Source organism: Rhipicephalus microplus, chromosome 6, assembly GCF_043290135.1.
Source record: "Rhipicephalus microplus isolate Deutch F79 chromosome 6, USDA_Rmic, whole genome shotgun sequence".
In the NCBI taxonomy this organism is placed as follows: domain Eukaryota; kingdom Metazoa; phylum Arthropoda; class Arachnida; order Ixodida; family Ixodidae; genus Rhipicephalus; species Rhipicephalus microplus.
The window spans coordinates 195,853,250-195,878,932 of record NC_134705.1 but is presented as its reverse complement, the minus strand read 5'-3'; the positions used below and the strand labels follow the sequence as shown (position 1 = coordinate 195,878,932).

Sequence of the window (25,683 nt, the reverse complement as noted above, 5' to 3'; positions counted from 1 at the left end):
GACAGCAGCAGGCTTTATTCTTTTTTTTGTTTCGGTGGTCCATCGACGGAGAGGTGAAAAAAATGCAGGAGAGGTCTCACAGTCCATTTCCTTTTCCTCTTACTGTTACAGAAGCCTTTAATAATGTATTTACAACGTGTCATCGACCAGCCCTGAAGCTTATATCCTCACGTACGTACTTTTCACCAGATGTAATGACGCAAAAAAAAACTAAAAAAAAAAGCTGCCACAGCTGTCATGTTTATAGTCCTCTCCCCTGTCTTTTTCACTCTTGGCAAGGCTTCCAGTGCCTTGGCTCGAGGAAGGGCTTCACCACTCAGCATCTCCGACTGCCTTCTGGAAGACGTAGTCTTTTCCTTGGAGGTTCATTATCCCGTCTTTGAAGTGAAACTTCCACCGATTGCGACTCCGGGATATCTGCACACATCAAATTTAAGAGAGAAATAAGACACTGGGTTAAAGGTACGGTTTCCACCTTCTCTCAAATGATAAACCAGCCCTTCGTGGCGGAGGAGGATATGAGCCACCAGGAGGTTCAATTGGTGTTGAACAATAGACGCCACGTCAGGTCTTTGTCGCCCAGTGCCATTTATTGTAACAATGCATTCCTTGAGCCAAATAAACCTGATGTACCAACAAGAAAGGCACACTGAGCTAACCTTTAGTCTAACTGCTGCATAAAAATACAGCTTCAAAAAAAAATAAAAATAAAAGGCCAATAAAGGCGGGTGCGAACCGGCAACCAGCCCGCTGTCTTAAAAAAACGGCCGAGCCGGTCGAGAACAGGGCTGGTTTTCTAGCTTTCTCCATGTTGTGGTAGCCGGAGTAGATTCAAATCACCAGGCGCACTTCAACTACCCATTCACAAGCTCATGGCGCACAAGATACGAGCACTGGCAACATTATGCAATCATCTAGTCAAGTAACGATGGAATATAAGCTACTCCACTGAGAAAAGGAACGTTATAATCTTTCTTTCTAACATGCTTCACCACGGAAAACAGGGTTTACGCAAGGCTTCAACGTACCAAATACGTGTAGCATCTTGTGCTTCAATGCCCGCGTGTTCCCAAGCAATGATCGCGCAGGAACATGACATTTTTCAGGCAAAAGGCACAAAGTGAAATCATAGACGCAGTATAGAATACAGTAATCGTTGCGAGTGGTAACGAAAACAAAAGGCTGGCTGCACGCCAGCAAGTGGAAGCTAGCACTAGTCACAGCAGACGACGCATAGAGCAACCGCCAGTGAAGCCCAACTCGTTATCACGTGCAGCAGCCACTGGAGCTCAAAATCCCCACGTACCTCCCGCCCCTACCCACCAGTCATAAGCCAATAATGCTTCAGCTGAGCCTCTATCACTGCCACTGAGGAAAAAAAAATGCGCAAGAACTCGCAAAGAAAACAAAACCAACATGGTGCCCATAGGATGAATGACGCAGGTACGGCGCTCGCTCCATAGTTGGGCTTGTTTCAGCGCTTGTTAAGTGGGCCCAGCAGCTCCTGCTGCTTGTTATTACCCGATATGGAGCACTTTTACTGGGCATTACGCCTTCATATTTACAAGGGAGCTAGTTTCTTTTGCCTACAACCCAAATATATGGTTTTTCAAACAGTGTTTCTCGCAATTCTTTTTATTTTCAATAGCACAGGCTTTCCTTAAGTCACTATTAGAGCCCGGAAGTTTCACTATTGCGACCTTTTGGCAGGTTGAGAGGCGTGCTTAGGAAGACTGAGACATTTCCCTCACCTTGTCGTACTGGCAGACGACCACGTTGTCAATCTCAAAGTTTTCAGTGGCTTCCTCGTCCGACACGTCATCATCCGAGTTTAGAGGCTCCACCTCCTCCTGGGGGCCATCCTCGTTCTCGTCGTCCTGAGGCCCGTCCTCGTTGCCTTCCTCATCGTCCTCGTTGAACTCGTCTTCGTCATCATCCTCGTCGCTCGTGTCTCGCGCCCCGTCCAGCTGGACCACATTGCCAAGGGTGGTTTGCGCGCCTGCGGCTGTAACCACCTGCGCAGGCAACTGAAAGTGCGACCGTCTTTAACAAACACGTACAGAGTATGTCCTCGAAAAGCATTTCTGGAATGTTTTGCACCTGGCACAGATCGTCAAAGTGAACAGTACTCACACTGACTCCCTTGTTATTAATTATATCCTTTTGTTTAGGGCCCACTCAGACTCGCCAGATTTTTCTACTTTTGCACTGTTTCTATTAAAACAATATCAATACCGAACTTCAGAGAGACTACATCTGTTGAAAACTGAAAATGAGACCACAGCACTTACTGATATCCAGATTGGCTTTACGGAAAAAAAGAAGTATTATAGACCTAGCTTTGCTTGATCATTCCTTACTATAACTCAGACAAACTAAATAAGCAACTAAAGAGCATTTCAGGTTCCGTTCATACGTGTTGTGCAAAACTAATGAAGTAAACTAATGACCTTATCAAACTTAAATTTACGTTTTACATGAGAAAGAATAGCTCTATATTTCAGCAGCGCAATGAAAAAACTGCTTTTCTACAATGGATTATTTTTGGTCTCTGGAATTACTGTCCCCCCCCCCCCCCGATTAAATAGTAGTTTCAAGGGCTGCACACCCACCACAAACACCTACTTGCAGGACAAAAAAAGCATATGATGATTTCAAGAAGCTATCACCAGGAATACATGCTACTTGATGAGGATAGCTTCTTTTAATGTCAAGATAATAGAGGGTATAGACTGTCTTTTCAGAAACAAGTTATATATTTTTCATCGATCAAGATCATTTGCAAGATGATAGCCATCTCAAGGGCATCCATTGACAGCGATTACCATGGTGTGTTCCAATGCACACCGCAGACGGCTAAATAGACAGCCAAATGGACAGCAGCCATCTTCCGATTCTCACGTAGCCGGCAAAATAGACGGCTCCGAGAAGACGGCATCGTAGGCAAATGCGATGCAGGCTACTTTGCTGTCCAAACAAGATGGCAGCTCAGCGAATTGCTCAAATAAATCAGATCTCACCAGAATGGTTGTCTGCACACAAGCAAACATTTTTCCAGACGTTCAACGTGGGTGAAGTTTAATTTTTTTTTATTTCAATACGAAACAAGCCAGAAAATACAACAGTTACGTTTGTTCATTTTAGCTTTCTTTTCTCGACGCAAGGTCGCGCCTTGTCGCGTATAAGCCGTCTAGACGTGTTTCATTTCTCGGAGAGCATGAGCTCGTTAAGCTGGCCGCATAGACTGTCAACGATGCTGTCTAAAAATTAGAACACAGCCAAAATCTCAATCGCGGTCAATGGAGAGAGAGTTGCATTTAGCACTACAGCCTATAGGCCTATTGAATCTTGCCACTTGCCAAATGTTGACGACACACACATGCACGCACAGATACAAGCACATATACACTGCATGCGCAGAATACGAAACTATGCTTACAAGCTGCATTTAGTGTGCAATAAGTCTGCCCTTAATGGACCCCTGACAGTGGAAGCTTTGTGTGCGAGTTTTTTACAGTAATTTGCAGCTTTGCGTCTGGTAATGCCGAAACTATATACGAAGTGCTCTAATGCATCGTATATTTTATGCTAAGACGCTAATTCAGAACGGTTTTGCGTCAGTTCGATATGCCTGCCTAAATACCACCAGAAACTAGCGCCCCACAGCGGAGCAGCGCTTTAAACAATGTGCACTCAAGTTTCGGTAACTCTGAAACGTGCTGTTTTCAAACAGGGGGACTCGTGGGCGGTGAAGAATAAAACAATGTGGGTGCTTTGAGCGTGTCCCCCTCAGAAAGAAAAAAAAAAACATTCCTGGCGAACTACCTCGAAAGCAGCCCGACAACAGAGCAAGAGGGGTGACAAACAATAGTACTCGCCGGGTGCCAGTCGGGGTATTGTCCCCACAAATGTTCTTGACCTCTGCAAGTTCATAAGGAGAGCCCCTATCTACGTGAAACCACAAAAAATGTCTGTTGCACCTGAATACTCGGATGAATACGCACCCCCACTTTAAAAACAAAATAACTTCTAGGCAATGCTCGCCACTAATAATCAGTCAGAGGTGGCCCTTATGCAGGACTATCGAGCAATGCAAGCATCTCGCGTTTCCAAATTTCGTGTCAGGGGTCCTTTAAAGTGCCCTGGCCAACGATGTGGACTCAAGCTTGTTGAAGATCTAGAGCTGTAGTGTCTTGGAAGCCCTGTCTTATTATTTTTTTTTTTTCACAGAAAAATGGCATGTTGTCAGTCGTGCAGCATGCCATTTTAAATGCTGCTGGATGCCCGTCCTCTGTATTACACACCAAGTGCAATGAAATAGAAGCTAGCGACACTGGAGTCAGTACATGCATTTGCATTGAGAAATAGCGCATAGATTTTACCACGCGTAATGCGATATACATATTTACTTTTGCTTTTATACTGGCTGATTAACAGAGATGACTCATGCATTAGAAATACGAAACCCCATTATTTATACGCTCGTCAATAGATCATTCTGGGTCACTTAGTGGTGGGGTCAGCAACCTGCGGCCCGTGGGCTGTGTTACATGACCTTAGCACAACGTCCAAACCTCTCCCAGTGCTCCTCCGCTATCAATTCCTATCTCAAGGCATTCGTTATCTAAAGTGGGGCTTTCACTCGTAAACAATTTTTATAGATGCAATTTTCTGACTTGCGTGCCAAAAAATAAACATCATTTCTATTCCATTTCTTTACAGTGTTTCCAATACATTGAATTTTTTTCTGTTTGGTGTCAAAGACCCCCCTCAAATTTGCTCTTTGGCCTTTGTTTTGTCGGCTTCATGCAAAGTAGCCCTCCTCTTCAAAAAAAGTTACTGACCCAGGGATTCTGGTTTTCCTACTGTAGCTTCTGCGATTAGTTTCATGAGCGTGTAGCAAGAGCAAATCGCGGAGGCATCATTTATGACAATGAAACTCAAGTGCGAGACACGCAGACTTGCACATTTCACTGACCGAACTTCTTGCACAGGCTCCAGACCATTGCAACCGGTGTGTGCGAAGCTGCAATTACCAGCACAACAGACTGAGAGGCAACACATGCGGAAAGACCGTGTGTGACTAGGTCCGAAATTGGCCTTCAGTTGTAGTTGTGCATAGGGCAATCCTACCAGGGCGAATGCAGCATGTTGGGCTGTCTGGTACAGTATGCAACAAACAAGTAAGCAAAAACACAAACAAGACTTTTCTAGGACAGCACAAAACAAACAAATAAAACAAAAAGAAGAAAGAAAACTCGATGCGCACGCACTGCAAAGGGTAGCGATACTGTCCTGTTGGGACACACCTGTCCGGTGGCTGTGGTGGTGGTGTAGTGCTCGCCTGCGAGAGTGACTACGGGATGGAACTGGAGCTGGGCACCGGGGTTACCAGTCTGGCGGTCGCCCATGTTGATGACACCGCCCTGTATCAGGCTGGCTGCTACATCGGGATGAAGAGCCAGGGCGGCGGCCGCGGCCGAAGATGACTGTAGAAGTAGAGCAATCACTGTAGGCTTGGTAGGTAACTCGGCCCGACAAAAGTCTATGGATACCGGAAACAATGGCCAACAGTATGTTCTGCCAATCACTAAGCTCTCTTAGCAGTGCTTGTTTACCGTATGGAAAGTGGAATAATGCCAGTTCCACACGGGCACAAACAATGGCATTAACTTCCTTCTAATGCCTTCAGATTCAATGTCAATTGCGTGGTGCCACAAGGGCAAAACAAATGGTATCTGCCTTGATGCCCTCAGTCACCTACTGCCTTCACTAGAGTCAGTCCCCTTGATTGAGAAATGCATACTTCCAACACCAAATCTCCTTGCAGTACAAATAAAGAACTTGCATCTACCAGGTCAAAAACATTTTTTACATAACTTTTAACAAATCGCATGTGATTTCTCACTAGCGCTACAGTGAAATTCACGTCAGAATTTAAGAATTGCAACAGCTTTGACATTATGGAAACATGTGGGGTTCCAGGCTTTGGATTCAACTTTCAATTTTATAGTTGCTGTGATCAATTGCCACATTCTGAAATACAGATGCAAACTCAAGCTAATGGCCCTATACTATCTTTCCTCCTACATCTGGATACAAGCTGAAGTTGTTAAAATCCGTGTGTACGTTTTATTGTTACCCTAATGCTGCTCATTCCAAAATTCAACATTATTGACATCATTTGGTGAAATGCCATTACAGTGGAATCTCGATGATACGAATCTCACGGGGTCACGAAAAATATTCGTATTAGCCGAAATTCGTATCATCGGAACAAATAAAACTACCTAAATTAACAAAGAGTCAGACGTGAACTCATCCAGGCACAAGTACGTGAAAAGCATTTATTCACTTGCCTCGGGTGGGCGGCGCACTGGTCAAGAAAAAGAAAAATCTTCCGATTCTTACAAGCCATCCTCCTGTCAAGGAGTGACAAAAACTCTTCAAACAACACGCTGTCATCCACGCCTTTTTGTTTGCGCGATAGACGCACGGCAAACGACTCTCGCGCTTGAAGCACCGAGGCTTTTGGAACTTTCCTACTACGGTCAGCTTAAGCTTTTCCGATCCGTCGGCTTTACAGCACAAGAGCACAGTAATACGCTCTTTGCTTTTTTCCTCCTCTGCATGTTTCGCCTTTTAAACAGAGGCTCTTTTCGGGTTGCAGGTTAAAAAAGAGACCTGCCTCATCAGCATTAAAAACATCACGAGGCTCATACTCTGCAATGAGTGACGGCAGCTTCTCTAACCAGTGGCTGACAACTGCCTCGTCAGCTTTTTTCACTTCGCCGCAGACCCTTTTGTAAACGAGAGCGTGCCTAGTCTTAAAGCGCTGCAGCCACCCCACCTGAGGCCCGAAATCCGTCGATATGCAGAGCAAGTGCAAACTCGTCGGCTTGCTCCCGCAAAACTTTGCCATCGATATTCACGCCAGCTGCGGTTACCTCTTTAAACCAAGTCAGGAGAGTCTCTTCAAGTTTCACGTGCTGAGCGGTCTTCGCTTGCTTTGCGTTGAACGTTGAATGAAAGCACGTTTTTCATTATGGTCTCTCGCTGTCCAACAACTGTGCTCAGTGTTGACGTTGCAAGGCCTAGCTCCTTAGCCAACTCCGTCCGCTTTCTCTTAGGATCCTCATAACCTTTCGAAGGATGTCTAATTTCTCCTTAAAGGAGAGTGTTTTTCGCTTGCGAGACATAGCTCGTTGCGACTAGGCAAAATGTCGCAAACACAAAGAACGCGTCCGAAGCAGAGCACTGCAACCACTCCGTCCAACGCCACGCAGAGAAAGAGGAAAAGCACAAGAGCAACAAAAGCGTCACCGCCCCACTTGACCCGCGCAGTCCGCCGCGTCCTCGCCGCCGCACCCAAAAACAGAGAAAGAAAGGAAACCGTGGCCAGCGCCATCTCTAAACCTAAACCGAAATCAAAGGGCGCAAGCAGTCTCCGAGGTCTCCGATATTGCGCACGCTGCGCGCCGATGTTGGAGGCGCCACGCGCTCTTGGCTGGCACCATTGGCAAAATGCCAAACCGGCGGCGCAGCGCGCATTCCGGCGCACGGCTGAGCGCTGTTCCATTTCGCGGCCGTCAGTGGGGCGGCGTTCATTCGTATCAAACGACGGGGGCAGAAAATCGATTCGTAACAAACATACTCTAGCGCATTGCAAAGTAATGGGGCTCGGCAGGGACCACAGAAAAATTCGTATCATCCGGAAATTCGTATTAGCCGTGATCGTATCATCGAGATTCCACTGTAAATCTATGAGTGTGGCAATGCGCTGAAAAAAGAAAATTTCATGCGGTAACTTAATGCGTCAAGTACTAAACGTAATATCTGGTGCCGATGTGACATGGGTGTAATACAGTAGCATCTGAAGAGCGCACACGTGCGAACTTCACGTACGGAAACTTTTTCCACATACATTATGTTAAGCATCTTGCCAAGATGACTCATACTTGGCCTGTCTCACACTTCATTTATTCTATTTCTGCAACGCGTTGCAGAAATAGAATAAGCGTTGCTAAATAAGCGTTGCTATCCATAAATTTGTGCCTCCTTCTCATCACACTATATTAAATTATTTCTGTTCACAAACTTCTTTAAGTTAGTATTTTACCCACAAACTAGATCTGCCTGGACAGATAGTGCCACCTGGCAGTGGAATGAGTGACCAGACAAGCACATAAAGTAAAGAACCGCGTTCTGCCTCTTTGCCTGTCCAAATTTTTTGAAGAGGTGTAGTTACGATTTGGATTTAATGCATTTTAGCGTCAAGGACGTTCACTAAAATCAATGTAACCACTATAATCATGAACACGGTAGGCATGGAGCAATCACCCCACAGCTAGAACGTTCTCAGTCCTGCAGTACTCAAATAGGCAAAACACCATATTGCTATAACTTGAAAAAACATTGTACTACCATACTTTTGACATTTGAATTACAAGAATGCGGAGCCGGTTGCCTATCCAAGTTAGAAAAGGCATGCCCAAGTTGCACACAGAGCCGCCCACCTAAGTAATTGTAGGTTCGAAGAAGAAATACGTTGACGCTTGTCCTGTCACATACAAACACAGCTTCCACGAAATGCATTGTTTATGCTGCCGTGCCACATGTTAAACAAATAAAGCTGCAGAAGTCCCGCAGCCAGAAATACTCCCGACATCGTGCCACGTGACTCTTCAGAGAACTAGCAGACCTCGCGTATAATACCAGTGCATCTTATATAAATACTCTTCAACTGAGCCCGTTAGTAAACTTCACACAAAAAATCTCAGGAACAAATTAGTTAAATAGTCACTCTAGGGCATTGATTTTTCTCAAAGAATGCTGTTTCGTATAACTTACCGTAATTACTCGAATCTAACGCGCACCTTTTTTCCGGTTAGGCGAGTTCATAAATCGCATGCGCGTTAGAATCGAGTACGAACAAAAAAATTGCGGTCAATCTATTGCCATCGGCAAATCCAAAATGGCCGCCCCCTATGTGCGTCGGCATGGCGCGTCGGCCATTTCTGCCTATGTGTTTCCCATGTGCGGCACTTCGTACGTGTGCTGAGGAGTTCGTCATCTAGTAGTGCATTAGCATCGACGGCGTGGAAGGGTCGACTCCAAAAACTCGAGTGCACCTCGATGCCGCCTTTAAAAGAAAAGTCATCGCGTGTGCAGAAACGGACGGAAATCGGGCCGCATCGCGGTCGTTCGGAGTTCCCGAAACGTGAGTGCGGGACCGGCGGAAACAAAAGCAGAAGATTGTCGACAGCGAAGCTTCACGCAAAGGCTTCAGTGGACCACATCAGGGTCGGTTTCCGCAAATTAATGAGCTGCTCGGCGAGTATGTGCTTGGGCAGCGAGCGGCACAGCGGCCCGTGACGACAGAACTGCTCCAAGTGCGGGCTATGCAATTAGTCTTAGAAAAAGGTCTAATGCGGAGCCAGTTTAAAGCGAGCAGGTGCTGGCTAACTACTTTATAAAGAAGAAAGGCTTTTCCCTCCGAAGGGGAACATGCATATGCGAAAAAAAGTTCTGCGGAGGAGTACGATGAAAAGCTTCACAGTTTTCAGAGGTTCGTCCTAAACTTGCGGCGCAACAACGGCTACCTGCTTGGGCAAATCGGGAATGCCGATCAGACGCCTCTTTACTTCGACATGCCTGGCCCCATAACCGTCGAGAAGGGGCCGAGGCAAGTTCACGTGCTGACATCTGTCCACGGTAAAACTACAGAGACGGCAATGCCCTGTTACACGTCAGATGGGCACAAGCTTCCCCCGTACTTCATATTTAAATGGAAGACGCTCCCGAAAGGCGTCGTTTTTTCGAGTGGTGTGATCGTGCGGGCCAGCGAGAAAAGTAGGTGCGCGTTACAATCGATGTCTTACGTTTTTTTTTTTTCGCGGTGGAAATCGGGTGCGCGTTACAATCGAGGGCGCGGTAGGATCGAGTAAATACGGTACATTGGCACCACTGAGAAAATTATGTACGATGCATGTGTAGTAGTCGTGCATTGAATAAGTAATGCACACACTTTCGTTTCCACTTTCTTCAGTTTGGGTCATATCAGTGTAATTACTCGAACATATAGATCAGCACCAACATAATTTTTGAAGACCCTATCTGTCGTGAGATATGTGCTTATCTCAAGCAATCGCGCATACCAATAGTAATACTAAAGAAAAATACATGCTGCATTTGAACCTGTGAATACTGTACATTATGTTTGTGCTCTTGAATACACGAGTCACCTATCGTGAAGGCACTACAATTGTTGGTAGGAAAGACATCTACGAAGATTACAATTTTTTTCTGTCTAGCAAGCCTTTCTCTGCCTCAAAGGCTTCCACAGAACTGATCTGCCCCATATTTCGAGCAGTTTACATTCGTTATAGTTATAGAAATTGAGTTTACTTTAATATTTACTCAAGGGAACTGAAGCACTGCAATTCTGTTGCCACTGTGATGATGATGGGTGGCAGTACACAGATATGCGAAGTCCTTGTGCTTGCGGCATCAAATGCGCTTGTGGCTTGGTTTCACTCTTGTAATTTAAATTTTGTTTTGTTGAAAAGAATAGCACATTGTGAACTTCATGAGCCTGCTTGAAATGGTGCGCCTCAGAGAGTAAGGGCCAAACCTCATAAGCGCAAAAATGCACGTGACAGCGACGAGCGACGCGACGTAGATCGTCTTCGCGCGATCAGTCGCTAGCGCAGACAAACCTCATTCCCGCGACGGCTTCGTCGAGCGAATTCCACTGTTGCTGGCATGAGGCCGTCTAGTCGCACCAAGAAAATCGCGTAGCGAGCGGTATGCAATTTAAAAATAAGATATATCGTTGTGTAATGGAACGGAAAGTGTTTATTATTGCCTTGCAGCACTTTTTATATGCACATGCGTAATAAACATTGCGTTGTTTCTTGTTGCGCATACGTGACTCGGGCAGGTTCACGTGCACCTATGTAGTCTTTGTCTTTTCCGGTATTTCGCTATTGGCTGCTTGAGCCCAGCACTTCCGGGCGATGAGCGACGGTTTCCAAATCTGGAGAACCGAGCGATCGCGCGAGAACGAGCACGCGATACGTCGCGCGAACGTCCTGTTTCGTCGCTCATAGCATCGCTTGTCGCTGTCGCGTGCATTTTCGCGCTTATGAGGTTTGGCCCTAAAGGTCGCGGAGTGCGACTGTTGAACTTGTTTAACCCTTTACTGCCAAATGACGGGAATTTGCAACATACCGCAAAACTTTGAGCAAGCAAGTCACTAAATCTGCCCAGCCTTTGAAGTAGACTGTTACGTGCTCACGGGGAATTAAGCTTTCAGCATGAAAAATCTAGTGCCGTCTCATCCAAGGTTTTTTGTCCAAGAACCGATTGTTTTGTAGCTGATAGTGGAGAGTGCGAAGCACGTGCAACAGCTCTCACTTCTTCGTTGTTTTTTTTTTATCGCCTGGGTGAGGTTAGTTCTATTATAAATAATTTTGTTCATTTGGTGTGTATGGAGGCACGCGACATGTTACAAAGTTCTGAAGCATGTTTTTTTTTTGCAAGGTCCTCGCTTTTGTGGCGTATTAAGAACTCGCGACATACATAAAAGTATGCATTAAAGTTGCAATTCAGATAATTTATCTATGTAATCATTTAAAGGTAACTATTTAAAGCTCGAAAATGAAAACAACATTTACTTTATTTGGCAGTTTCATAGTTCAGGCATTAAAGGGTTAATGATTAGCAGTTTTCAAGTCAGAGGGCCACTCAGAGCTGAAAGGACGAAGCTTATAGGCATAAATCTGTACAACCCACAATTGCCATGCTGGCTGAAGGCCCATACATGGCTGCTCCTAGAGACACTTGCACCCGATTTCCTTCAAGTGTATTATTATGAAGCTTTTCGGTTATAGCAGAAACAGACCAAACTGTGGGGCCCACCCACCATGACAGTTGGCGCCTGGCCGGGCTGTTGTGTGATGATCAGCTTTTGGTCCACCAGGCCTGGGCCCCGGATGGGTGTGTGGTACTGAACCAGTGTGGGCTGCATCAGGCCATTGGGTCCTATCGTCAGCGGCTGGGCAGTGGCTGCAAAAGCAGGGTTGCGTCTCGGTATCTTTTCCAAAATGGCTAAAAGAAAGAGAGAGGCAGCAAGTCAAGTGCATCCAACAAGTGCTATTACTGCTCTACTCTATCCCTCTCATGAGTGGTCAAAGGACCAGTGAAACCCACGATCCAAAATTTATGATGAAAAGATGACTGCGCACTTATCCAATTTGAACATGCTGCTACGAGAATTTCTTGAATATGCGCATTAATAAGGAAGCTACAAGAGCCAACATTCTCGGCTGGTTTCAGTTCTTCGCTCGGACTCGCCACCTTTAAGGAGAGCAGGCATAGCACGGCGTCCTGACTGTGCCCCTATTGGCAATGTAGCTTGACTTCAGCGATTGCATAATAGGCGAGTAGCTAATGACTGAGCGAGGCTATTTGCATATGTTGATTGTGGCAGTTGCTTGTAGGCAGTGTGCTCAGGAAGTGCTGTGCACAGCAATTATAAGGTAAAAACAAACATGCAAGAGGCGCGACCAGCTAAATGGGCAGCCAGAACTGTATCACCGAAAAGGCCAAGGCACAGTTTTGCCGTGTGGAGGGCCAATCAAAGAAGTCAGTGCTAGGTCGCCCACAGGCAAGATTACATCGTCGTAGAAGCCTTTAAAGGGACGCTTAAGAGTGAAACGCTTCTCTGCGTATCAGTAAAGTAAAATTTCACAATTCCGAGAACTGCAACACGACACTTTGTAAACAAGAAAAAGTGCAAAAAGAAACTACGGGTGGAGCCGCCACCTTGAGATTCCCGTGCCAAACACTGTGATGTCATAGAATTTTGAAGGTGGGTCCTACATAGAGTCTAATCGATGAAACTGAAGTATATTCTAATCTGTGGGTGCCATAGACCTAGCACATGAAGTTTCTGAAAATTTTATTTAGCCAATGTTGCAAAAATAGAAAAAATACCATCGTGGGATTTCTTATAAATCACATGCAGAGATTACGGTACAAAATTTTAAAAATAAAACTTCAACATTGATTTTCTCAGCTAGCAATAACTTATGACAATAAAACTTATGATATTAGAGTTCTCAAAGAGCAGTTTATCAATCTAAAACAACTCATTGTTTCTCTCTAGTGTCTCTTTAGGTACAGCAGAAGGGTGTGAAAATGGTTTTGAAAATGTGTTATCTGCATGGCCCGCAGAGCTGTGATGAAAAATCTGACCGCTGCAACCTTCTACACGAATGAGCACGCTTGTCTGGGAAGAGCAAAAAATAAAAATAAAAAATTAGGGCCGGTTTAATGGCCCTTTGTCGACAAGATTCTCTACGTTTTATTTTTTAAGGGTACAAATTCGAGCTGCCTATTCCTCGTTTAAAGGTTTCTGCATATTATTAGGAACACCTCTCGCAAAAAGGATTAAGCTTGAAAGAGGTCTGTGTGTACCTCTCATACTCTCAACGGCAAAGCAATGGCAGCCAATCAGAAGCTAAGAGGTGGTGACAATAAATTCCATCTGAAAAGTGGAGCAGCGTTCTTGTCATTACTAGGCATGATTACATATTTTTGCCTAGCTAGCTAACGTAACCAGAACTGGGAATGCATGACAAGAATCGCGCAGACTATGTGTCTCGATTTTGTGGCTCTTTCATTAGGTACAAGCTCCTATCCCTCTGGACACACACCGTTTTGTGTGTCTGTGTGCTATTCTAACTTTTGTTCCCACGCTGCATGTGAGCCCTGCAACACTTTTACAGCATAGTCGGAAAAAGCTGCTGATCAGTAGTCGAAGTTTCGGAGAACACGCAAGCCAGACGTTATAGGGCGGCACACAGCCTGTAGTTGACAAATAATTCTCAAAGAGAGTGAGAAATCATTCCCTCTTCTCTCTACAAACGATGCCACATACCCAAGTCAGTGGCCATTTGCCGATTTGAGCCCCCTGCATGAGCTGTGTAGTTACAGTGGTCGCCACAGGATGACCCCAGGTGCCCCCGCAAGCACTAATAGCGATCTCACTAAAATTATGGTGCGCCTTTCAAAAAAAGAATTAATGTATGCAAGGTCACGACGCGTTCTGACGAAGACACGCATCTTCCGGCCCCGCGTCATCTCCCTCCCTACGTAGCTTTCAGCAGGCTCGCTGATACAGAAGGAGAGAGAAAGTGTTGTATCCTGCAAAAAATCCCCGTAACTCTGTTTATACTTGACAAGTTTTAAAACTTTTGCAGCAGTTTATTTATAAGTCAATAAGCTTTTTTTAACGAAGCCATTTGACTGTTTTTTGAAAAAGTGTAGCAGTGCCCCATCAAGAAAAGAAAAAATGGTAAAGGAGTTAAAATAGCACTGACATTTAATAAATCTTATGCATGTTTTTTTTTTGTTAAAAAAAGTGCATGTCTTCCCATTCCGCACACATAAACATAAACTACCTGTGATTACCATGAAATGGTGCACCAAAATAAGATAATAGGACAAGACAGAAACACAAATGCCATCTTATTCAATCATAGTAATGAATCCGTACAAACTCACATAGGTGTCAGCCCTAAATAAAAACGCAATATTATTTAGAGAATATGTGGGAAAAAGTGCCCAATTAGTTTTCAAGGAAAGAGAGTAAATCTAAGGGCTCATTTTCTTTGTTAGACACATTTTTAATCACTACACAATATGAATTATTTGTTAGTTCTCATTAACATTTAGCTTTCAGAAGGCACAAACGAGACAAAAGGCCACTAAAATAAATGGGTGTGCTTGGTCACAGCAAATGATCCAAGAATGAGACTTCTGTACTTGGCTGCTAGAATTGCAGTGGTTTCTTGGTTGAGCATCCGATACGTCTAGCAAGAGTTGCACCGTCCCCACCAATGGCCAGGTTGTATTTTCATCCACTTTAATATCTTCATATCAACTTCACATCGATGAGCAGAAGTACAGCGCTTGTGTCATCCCTTCGTGTCCGTGTTGTTTAACCTTATGTGCGCTGCCACATTCCGTAATACCTCACCAACTAGCCCGCAAGCACGTTTCAAGCTTTCACTAGCTTGTAAATAACAAACAAAAATAGCTCTTGACCAGCTCCCATTCTTTGCTAGTATCAACGCCAAGGTGACTTTCTCACATGCATTTGTGCTCCGTTTCAACACTACCGCTGCCCGCTCAGACCACTAGCAAGGAGTAAACAGCGTACCCTGTGGGGTAGGCTGCAATGTAGCAGCTGTAGCCTGCTGCCGGCCTGCCGCGGCGGGCACAGGATGGTCGGGAGGGTCAATGGCCTTCGACTCGAGCAACTTCTTCTCCCAGATCTGCGCCAGCAGACAACCATTGCGTTGGCAGTGGGACGACGAACACCACACAGCAAAAGCTTACGAAATGCAGGCTCTACATGAAATGCAAATTTTGGCTCCATTGGCGCGTAATGCTCACAATTCAGCTGGTGACTGTATAGGCTGCAATACCAATAGATTTGGGCACTTGTTTGGAGGTTATGTTCCTAGACAAGGCGAGAATAAAGATTCCTCGAACATTTCGTGTCCCGCAGCTTGTGCCGTTTCTGTTCCATGATGCAGCTAAACTTTAAAGTAAAGGCAAAGAAAGCAGTGCTATAACGAATACAAAAAAAAACGATAATAAGACAAGACACACACTGTACCAAAACCAACTCGCTCGCTTATCTGTGATTCTGTGAAGTTTACAGGCTGTGGGCTTCACTGCAAATGAGAATTCCTGCTCTGTTCGTGCATGATGCTTCCTATTTATTGGCTAGCAGGTTGTGTTGCCAGAATATGTGGGAGTATAGAATTTAAAAAAATTTTGCATCTTGCAAACTTTGCCAAAATGTGAAGACTGCAGCAAATAGCCTTCGATTTCCCGAATACAGCCTCTTGATAACTAAACTTGCTTAAAGCCTAAGCGACGAATGTCAGCTCCATCCACTAAACCTGTGAAAGACACTCGTGCTAGCTGGTTTCCGCTCTACTAGTACTGTTTTCCATTAACGTAAACACTACACATACTAAGCATTAAATGTTAGCCACTGTTACCAAAAACATTATGTTTTACTGAGTAGTGATGGTAGAGTTCCCGGCAAAATTTACTCGGCATCTAAAACTAGCGACACAATCAAGTGTCTGACGTAGAAAAAAAAAGAATCTGTGAGCGCTATTAGATGAAGCATTAGTGCAAATTTTCTTGGGGAAGGACAGTGATGGCTTCAAGCGAGGCAGACATTTTTTTCTTAGATTCTCACCATTAAGGTATAAAAAAACCTCTGGAGTGGAAATTATGCTTAAAACGTGAAGCCAGACCGTCACTATATTACTTTAGGCACAATAAGACATTAGCAAAGAGCTCAAGAATAAGAGCGTTTGGCTCACACACTCTACAAATTTAATAGAGGTAATTTGCTCTTAAACATGTGTCCTGACGTAACTGGTTTTCTTAAGAAGCCTTGAAGTGTTGGAATATGTTAGTACAGAGCATGCTACCTGTAATAATTCATATTTATCACGTCAGGACCAGCAATCTCTTATAAGTTTAGGCTAGCATTCACATTAGCAGAAGAAAGGCACTTTATTTCGAATACGGTATCCCATGAGAAAGCGATGTTTTAATGTTGACTCCAGGCAAATGCTGGCTTAGCATCTCCTGCCAAGGCATAGTGATAACTCCCACTCCAGAATTTTTTTTAAAGCTCCTTGGTTGTAACCACGTACAGCTTTCGCGGCAATGACTGGGATGAAAATGTTTTGGCTACATTCAAAATCTCAAAGAGCACATTCATGCTGCATGCAGCTGCCACCTTCGAGGCCTTGACTATTATAACAGTGGCCAGTAACTGCCAACATCATGCGGTCACACCGACAACAAAGAGATACAACTGAAGGGGAAAAAAAGTGGCATTGACAACATCGTATTGAATTACAAAAACTGTCCCAACTATGCACGACACAATGACATCAATGACCAGAATGCCTCAATTGATAACAGTATTTTTTCACAATGCTGAGACTCGTGAGATCTGTATTTTCCATTTGCCTATTGTACTTATGTCATGGTATGCTGTTATTACTCTGTTATTATTGTTATATCCTGCATTGTTCTTGCATTAAGTTGAAGAAGTATAATTAGGCTATGTCAACTTTATATGTGCATGCCCCCTGCACTAATGCCACAGCGGTCTTGCAGAAATTTTGAAATAAGCAAGGAATAAAATTACGTGACCTGGAAACAGCCCTGAAGTCATGGTCATTGTGCGAAAACATTGTGACGAACAAGGTGGGAAGCAAGATACAGAAGAAGAAGAAACAGAAAGCCTCCGCTCTACAAAAGTAAAACCTGTGTGCCGCTGCCAAACGCAATCCTTCAATGTTGCGAGAATCGGCAGGCCTCACTGCACGTAACAGCTATGCCAGATTTAGCCAGCATGTGGTCGTGGTAAGAAAAAAAATCGGTGGTCAGCGGGTCTTTGCTTGCCGCCAGCCACCCGACAACATCACAAGTGGTAGCACAACACAGCGACATGCGTATTTACTGCACAGCAAATAACGAATACGATCCCGTTGCTCACCTGACGTAGCTCCTGAAGAGCCTGTTCGTCCACGCCTTCATCCAGGAAGACGTCCTTGACTCCATTTATGACATCCTCGATGACACTCCTGTACAGCTTGGGCTGCAGCAAGAATCGCAAGGACAAACAATTTATGTCAGGGAAAGCATAGGAGCCATTAACTGTGCTTTTCAGCTGTAGTGTAGTAATTGGCACAATTAATATAAATTAATAATAATCATTTTGGGGTTTGACATTCCAAAACCACCGTATGTGACACCGTAGTGGAAGACTTTGGAAATTTCGACCACCTGGGGTTCGTGCACTTAGATCTAAGCACACGGGCCTCGAGCGTTTCCGCCTGCATCAAAAATGTGGCCACCTCGGCAGGAATTCGATCCCGCGAGCTGTGGGTCAGCAGCCGAGTGCCTAGGCCGCTGAAACCCTGTGGTTGGTTATTGATATGAATTGAAATGGATGAAAAAAGTCATCGCAGTTATGATACTGTAGAGTCTGAATTCGTAGCACACACTTTTTAAATATCACTCATTGTTGAGAAAAAAATGGCTGAGACTATTTTGTCTGTAGGCACATGGTTTACGTAAAAAGGACAGCGCCGTGTGAAGCGCAAGTGGCTCAGACAATTTCGTGCAGACCATTTCGCATCAACCTTAGCCGGAGCGTAACATCACTGCCTTGCAAACTAAGAGACCGCAGAAGGCAGTGCGTGGGTGCATTCCACAACAGCCGCCGCAGACAGGCCTCCGCTGATGCAGCACTTTTACTTCCATATATGGTATCAGTGGATGCCCTCCTTGAATACCTCAGTGATGATGACATCGGCAACTGCAGGACAACAGGCACAACTGTGGTGCCATGAAACCTGATGTCCAGCCACTGTCGTCGTCCCCCCCACCCTTTCACTCTCCTTGCTGTACCTACATTCCATCCCCCACTGTGCTCTCCGTTCACTGTTTTCTATACTTCTTCACTTTGCCGGTAACGACACCGTCGCTCAAGTAGGGATGGGCATAAAAGCCGCGCTTTAAAACACCCGTTCTGTTGATGGGATCCATACCCACAACTTTTGAATAAAATGTTTACCAACACTTTACCAACTCGGCAATGACAGAAGGTAGTTCCTTGTGCACTACGTTGGGTATCTCCGTATGTGTAATCCCTGGGAGTGTTGGTCAGCACCACTTGTAGCCGAGACGGTGAGTGTGGAACACTGTTTATCGCCAGAAGGAGCCATGTGGCATGTGATCAATGCACGAAGCGGCAGCTGACTAATAAACCCCGTTTCTCTGAAGTGTGTATCAAAAGAGAATCCTGAAAAAGAATTCTAGTATTGTTTAAGAACAAACAGAATCATGGAGTTTGAATGTGCTGCAGTCAAGCACACAGACATGCAACACGTACACATTGGCTAAGTATCCATAGAGGTGCTCCCAAAGTTGTCACGTGACGAGGTCAAAGAGCGCCAACAGCCACGTCACCATGGCTGCCGATCTGATTGGCTGTAGAATGGGCGGAAATAAGATCGGCTGGTAGGGTGGTGGCACCTGTCGGAGCAGACATGAACCGCTTTGTCCCTGTTGCCAGACGCCGTGCGTGCTCCCAGGCGCACAATGTTATGGCATCCCAGACTGCGCGCAACCTGTCGACGTGCCATCTCGGAAGTTTAGACTGGTATAAGCTAAAAATAACTGAACACGCTCATGAGAGCTCTGCGATCGCCAGCGATGCCAGCATGCCTCAAGGGTTGAGAAGGCCAGGCAGGGGTGAGAAGGAGGGCATGATATAATTGTCCTTAGTGGCCTTGCTACATGGTACACGGCGTGTCACTAAATTTGTGTTGCGAATAGTTTGATAATGATCTAGCCTAAACACTGACAAAACTTCAAAAAACTATTTCAGGAGCCCTTTGAAGTGCTAATCTGAGCACTTGGTTATGTATTTGTTACTTGTAAAACTAAAAAGAAAAGACTCTCTTGTTGTTTTTATTTTAGTTTTTTCTTTGTATTAACACAGGTGTTTCTGGGTGCGGTTTGTAACCTTGGGACCTCCTCCTGCTTATTTATCCGATATGTATAACATTTCTGATGCCAATAAAGAAAGGTTGTGTCATGAGGCTATTTAATGGGTAAGCTCTCGTGTAGGTTCGTGTAAAGCAAAAACCACCGATGACATAACCATCATCGAGAGATGAGCCGACGAGACCATTTGCTTCCATCAAATCCCTAACGCTCAATATATTTCAGAAACCCTTAAAAGACAAATAACAGACAAAGAACACAGCATTAATAACTAGAATAAGGTTAGCAGGAAGACCAAACGACTAAAGACGTGAACAAAGTATGGAAATAAATGTTTAGTGGAAAATAACCCTTATCACAACATAGCGGGACGCGGTGCTTGCAGTGGAGGCTCTGCTACCAAGGCATGGACGCACTCCCGCAAACGGTGACAGCGATGATGCGGTTGAGACGCTCACATCGTTGACTGGCAGGGAAGGAAGCTTCTTGATGGTTGAGGTCAGTGACTTTTTAGCGTTCGGCAGCCGCAGCTCGCACACGAAGTCGGAGACGTTTCTTGGCCAACGCCAGAAGACCAGAACAAGCCTAGCCCACGCCCAGCGACGAGAAGCAGCTCTGTGTCCAGGTGGGAGCCCGCAGCGACTTTGATGCAGAAGCTCTGCTGGCCGCCACCCCTGTGCCCTGGCCACCTTCTTCAGTTGGTCCCGACTCAGCCACGTCTGCCTGGCTTCGCTGGTCTTCTCCCATGCCTGTCTTGAATCTCCATGGAGGCCCCTTATTGGCTTCAAATCTTCACTCCCACGCGCGCACAAGCCGAGCGTCATCTTTGTCGTCCTTTTTGATTCAGGCTGATGGCATCACGCACTTTTCAAACGTGCACAATCACACCACAGGTTGACTAATTGAATTCGCTCGACGTTTCTTGAACCAGTTTCACAGCTCCTTGCACTTAGTGCACAAGTGGCTGAAGCTCGAAGGAATGGCACTGCTATCACATTTTGCAGCATCTGTCCCAGCAGGTTACCGCTTGTCATATATGCGTTATTGCTTGGTACTCATTTGCATCCTTACTGTTCTACAAAATCGTCTCATAAAACTGAGGATTATCAAATCACGGCTGCCTTTATAAGCCATCATCAAGACTGTACACTTTCGAGAAGGTGGAAAAGACAATCTTCCTAAAACTTCACAGCTGCGTTATTCCCTTCTTGGCAAAATTACGCCTCCATCAAGCCTTTTTTTTTTTTGACCCAGTTGTGGCTACACATTGACCAAGTATGCATCGAAGTGCTACAAAAGCTCGCATGTTAGATGCGATAGATGCGACATTGTGTTATGTTTGAATTACTTGAGATTGTTACTGAATCCCACTTCAGTTCTCAGATTTCATTACGACACAATACAAATTCCCAATCACACATTCATTAAAAGGTTATTTATTGACTTATTGTCGCAACTGTTACAAATCCTCACCATCAGCACCACTATGAATACTGCTAGATCATACCCGATGTGTGTGTCCACATGTTGCTTTGTCACACTATGTTGCAGAAACAAAATGTCTCACAAATAAAAACGACAAGCAACGTGATGGTGATAAGAAAACAATGGAAGTTTTGTTATTCAAAACAATTATGTGGTCATGAAGAACACCCCAGTGAGAAACACCGGATTAATGAAGTCCACGGCATAAAGGGCATCAAGAAATTTTCAAGGATATCTCCCAACTACGTCTACGATTCTAAGGCTTGCATTGGTCCTGCGACACCAATCTGTCCAACAGATTTACAATGATACTAATCTGTGTAGTCGCACTACATACGAGCTGCGACAAAGTACTGATAATTGACGGTTATCTAAGCCTGTGCAGCAAAGCTGGTAAACGTGGAATCGGCTTATAAAATACAACCGATCATAAACACTGCACAGAGGTGCTATGTTACCATGTTCCACCAGAGACCATGGAACCTCACAGATTAGGTGAGGATCACAAGTACACCCTCCATCGATGACATTTAAGCGAGCCCAAGCCAATCATTGCTGGCGAGGGTGAACATTCTGAGAGCAAGTGTACAATATTGCGCCATGCTTCAGCATTTTTCTTAAAGGGGCCCTACAACTCTTTTTGAGCATGGTCAGAAAATGCAGACAATCGGTAGTAAAGGCTTCCGAGAACATGCGAGCCAAATGTTATAGCGCATCGTGCAAACTGGAATTCACAATGAATTATCAAAGTCAGCTAAAAATTGCTTTCTCTTTCGAAAAGTGACGGGAGAAGTTCAAAAATCACTCGTAGAAGGCCTTCTATTAGCCATTATTTAATTCAAACATGGCTCACTTGTAACGTTAAAGAGATCGCCACGGGAAACCGCGACTTGTTCACGCGTGCATGCGCGATCCCACTGAAAAAGCCGTGTATTCGAAAAAAAATTTTAAAAGGTGCTCAAGGTCATGCGCGCGTGACATATTTTCTTTGGCACTGCCATCCCCTCTCTGCTTAGCTTTCAGTGCTTTCGTCAGGACGAGAGAAGACAGAATGTGATTGCAGCATGTGACAAATTTTTTTGACTCCGCTCATACTGGACCGATTATTAAAATTCTATGTGGCACTGAGTTCGTGAGGCAATAAGCTCTTATAGAGAATCCATTCAATGGTTACTTGAAGAAGTGTTTCAGGGCCCCTTTAAATCTCGATTCCCTCGCGTGGATTTCATGTCTCATTGAGCATGGCGCTGCAGCTCTTATTGCTTGTGAACATACATTCAACGGACCTCATATTCCAAAGCAAACTCATTTTTCATACCCTACTTACACTCTACCTTTAATTTTTAATGCCTTCCTACCATAAAACTGTGCTACCACAATGCGGTCACGTTGTACAATACCAGGCTGCATCATTTCCTGTCATCCCACACACAATGCCATCACGGAGTATCATGCAGATCAAATGGGATTAAACGAGCTAGTTATTAATAGCTGTCACCTTTTGATACCCAGGTGTTGCGCAGTGACACTCAGATGAATAGATTACATATCACATGCGCAAACATCTAATCTATTAGAAGCTACTATATATAGTCGTGAGCAATACGAGAAGGAACACTTGAAATTGCCTTTTAAAGGTCATAGCAGATAGATGCAGTTGGCAAGAAAGAGCATTCCGGACATTAGTGCTCAACGAACAATTCAATACGTCACATTCATATCAGCACATTATGAGTAGTCATTGAATAAACACCGCTTCGGTGCTGCAGCTCATACATTGCTCATGACAGTAGATTCGGTGCATTACATTCAAAGATATGCGGAAACAAACTTAAAGTTCCAGGTCACTTATTAAGTACCTAAGTGAGGTAATTTTATGGTGAATTTTCTCCATGATACAGACAAGACCACACCTATTGAGTTGGGAGTAGCAGGTGCCACTCATTGTAGATATGGAAACTAGTTGGCAAAATACTTTGGTGACTAAAACACTGCTTTTGAGCAAGGAAGCACATAAAGTATTAATGACTTTCATATATCAGTAGAGAATTACATTTTGTGAAAGACACTGGCAATAATATTCAGCGTCTGACATGCACAGGCACCTGGGATTTCATGTATAACGGGAATGCAACACATGACTGACTCATCTCATTCACTTCTAAATATCATCGTGAGTATGATCCAATATTATCGGAGTGTAATAGCGATGGCCCAATTTATTTTACTCAAGTCATCATTGTCATGTCCCAATGATGATTAGTGTATAATTTCATATGAGCTGAAAGATACTAGTCGTTAAAAAAGCCATTCGTGACGAGTTTAGCAGAAGGTACAAACACTGTACTAAATTGGTCAAATGTTCAAACAACTATGAGAAGGCAGATGCGTTTCTTGTTTGTATAGAGAATACGAGCAAAGTGACACACTCCTTTTAAGAAATGTTCACCACCTCAGTACTTCGAGGTTGCTAAATAATGTTGTCCTGAAGTTTATATTGGCTTTTATCTTTTTCTTTTCGCATGCAGAGCAGACGACCACTAATGCATGAGCGACTGCGGTAAAAATTACAATAAACTACGAATATGACCCACTGAACAAAGGAAGCAGAATGAACTTAAACAAAGTGCTTGATTGGGCTGGTTGGTGCTCCATGGTAGACGAAGAAAGTGCCTAACAGCACAAACGACAGGAGGGGCTAGAAGAGACCAGAACAGAAGGCTGTTCATCAGTGGTCTGTTCTCGTCTCTTCTATTCGCTCTTGTCGATTGTGCTGTTAAGCACTTTCTTCGTCTATGAAGCAGAATGAATTAGTGAAGAAACCTTACAAAATGTTTTCCTAGAATTCAAATGAGAACAAATGAAAGGAAATCGAGTGGTGTTCATTTCATTACCTATACTACAGCATTTGCTAGCAAGGCAAACATTTTAATCAACTGTGACTGCACACAAAGTCATAAAATGCTTCGAATCTGCATTAGAAATGAACATGTCCCAAACTTCATCTTCGATTTAGCATAGATTGAACCGTTTACCCTGATTATAACAAGGTTACGATGAAAAAAAGTGTGCACCAGACAGTATGAATGTAGTGGCCCAACGGTGTGTGTTTTGACAAAGACATTGTTGAGCATGCTTATTGCTACTTATTTTCTAATTTGCACCTAAAAGCAAGCTTTGTTTAGGACTTGCATTGCTGATCCGTATTTGCCAAAGATACAATTCTGACACACTATTCGCTCTCGAGTAAAACGACTACGTATTTCGAATCTTCGGCGATTACGAATAGAACAAGTTTCACGCTCAGGATCCCCTACAACTGGCGCCAACCACGCCGACTCCAAATGCGTAGGATGACTGCACATGCAGCATACCTGCAGGCTCGACGAACTAGTTGACCGACGTTGAGTCGGATATCGCCACTAGTTCCTACTCTGAAAGTTCACGTGTTCTGCAGAGTGGACTGGAACAAACCGAACTGAGAAGCCGAGTTTTCAGGACTACACATCCACCGCATCAGCGCATTATTCACAGCGAACAGGCCCAAAGTAATCTGGGCCAGAAATGTTCGATGCAGGTCACTTTTCAGATGACAAACAGATTCGATTTCCGAAGAGATCACACGTAACGTCTCGGCAGACGGCTCGCTGCAGTGCATGGCAGAACTGCACTGCACCGAACAATGTCCAACTGGGCAACGGGCACTTCGCCGGACGTTGTGCGCACAAGCAGAGCTTCCGTGCAGTACAAGGGAGCCACTTTTCCACGGCCTGTGATCGAAGCAATATACGCGTAGCTTGGAAGACCGTTTCTCCGCTACATGCGGTACCTAGCGCGGAACTACTAGACCGGCGCCACAAAAACATTCGGGCGATTTTTGCCTTGCGTGCAGGCAAGCTCATCGATAGCTCACCCGAGTTCTTGGGGGAGATTTCACGGTGCGCCCGAGGAGGACAGCGGCCGGATTTTTCTCTCATCGTTTAGCGATGTTACTTTCGGGCGGTAAGTGAAAGTGTTTTCTCGGGGCCGAAATCGCCTGCGGCCGGCCTTTTGCAATCCATGCACGCAGTCTAAGCAAACAAACAAAAAGAAAAGGTGTTTTGTACTCACCACGCCGGCTGCGGCCATGGAACCCAATCCAGCGGTCTCCCGGTCGTTCTTTCGGGTCCGCAACTGCTCGCCAGGCTAAACTGGTGAGTCCTTCCCCACCCGATCACCGAATCTTTCCTCTTTTTTTCTCTTAAACCCCCGGCTCAGTCATGCGAAGCTATACTGCGAGGCACGGTAAATTTCTACTACGCCGACTGCTTTCCGTTGGCAACTGTCGTAAAGAGTTGCCAGACTGGACGTCACGTCGCTCGCAGCATTGTTGCCAGATTGTTTGCGTCCTTGGGCTGAAAGTTTGAGTGCCACGCCCACGCCTTCGTGGTTGTGCGTCGTAGTTGTAACAGAGTAGTTTTAGCCATTTCAGTGCTCCACATTGATAGTCGACCAACTACGACGCACGCAGCTTACCACCGGAACAACAAGGCTCATTCGCTGTGGCGCTATAGGCGACCACTCGGCAAGAAC

At 44.8% G+C, this 25,683-nt stretch overlaps 1 protein-coding gene across 4 annotated transcripts; it reads right to left on the bottom strand.

The window, feature by feature from the left end:
* On the bottom strand, positions 1-25,683 carry TfIIA-L (transcription factor IIA L). Of its 4 annotated transcripts, none has more exons than XM_037418207.2 (7): positions 25,222-25,683; positions 17,609-17,710; positions 15,230-15,344; positions 11,927-12,069; positions 5,274-5,489; positions 1,752-2,027; positions 1-417 (listed from the first exon to the last, which is right to left on the bottom strand). In XM_037418207.2, exons 1-7 carry the CDS (start codon positions 25,237-25,239, stop codon positions 310-312), a joined length of 978 nt encoding a protein of 325 aa, XP_037274104.1. In that variant the 5' UTR covers positions 25,240-25,683; the 3' UTR covers positions 1-309. The 4 variants fall into 4 exon arrangements, with proteins under 4 accessions (XP_037274104.1, XP_037274105.1, XP_037274102.1 ...); XM_037418208.2 differs by having other exon boundaries at positions 5,310-5,489; XM_037418205.2 differs by having other exon boundaries at positions 11,927-12,111; positions 25,222-25,397.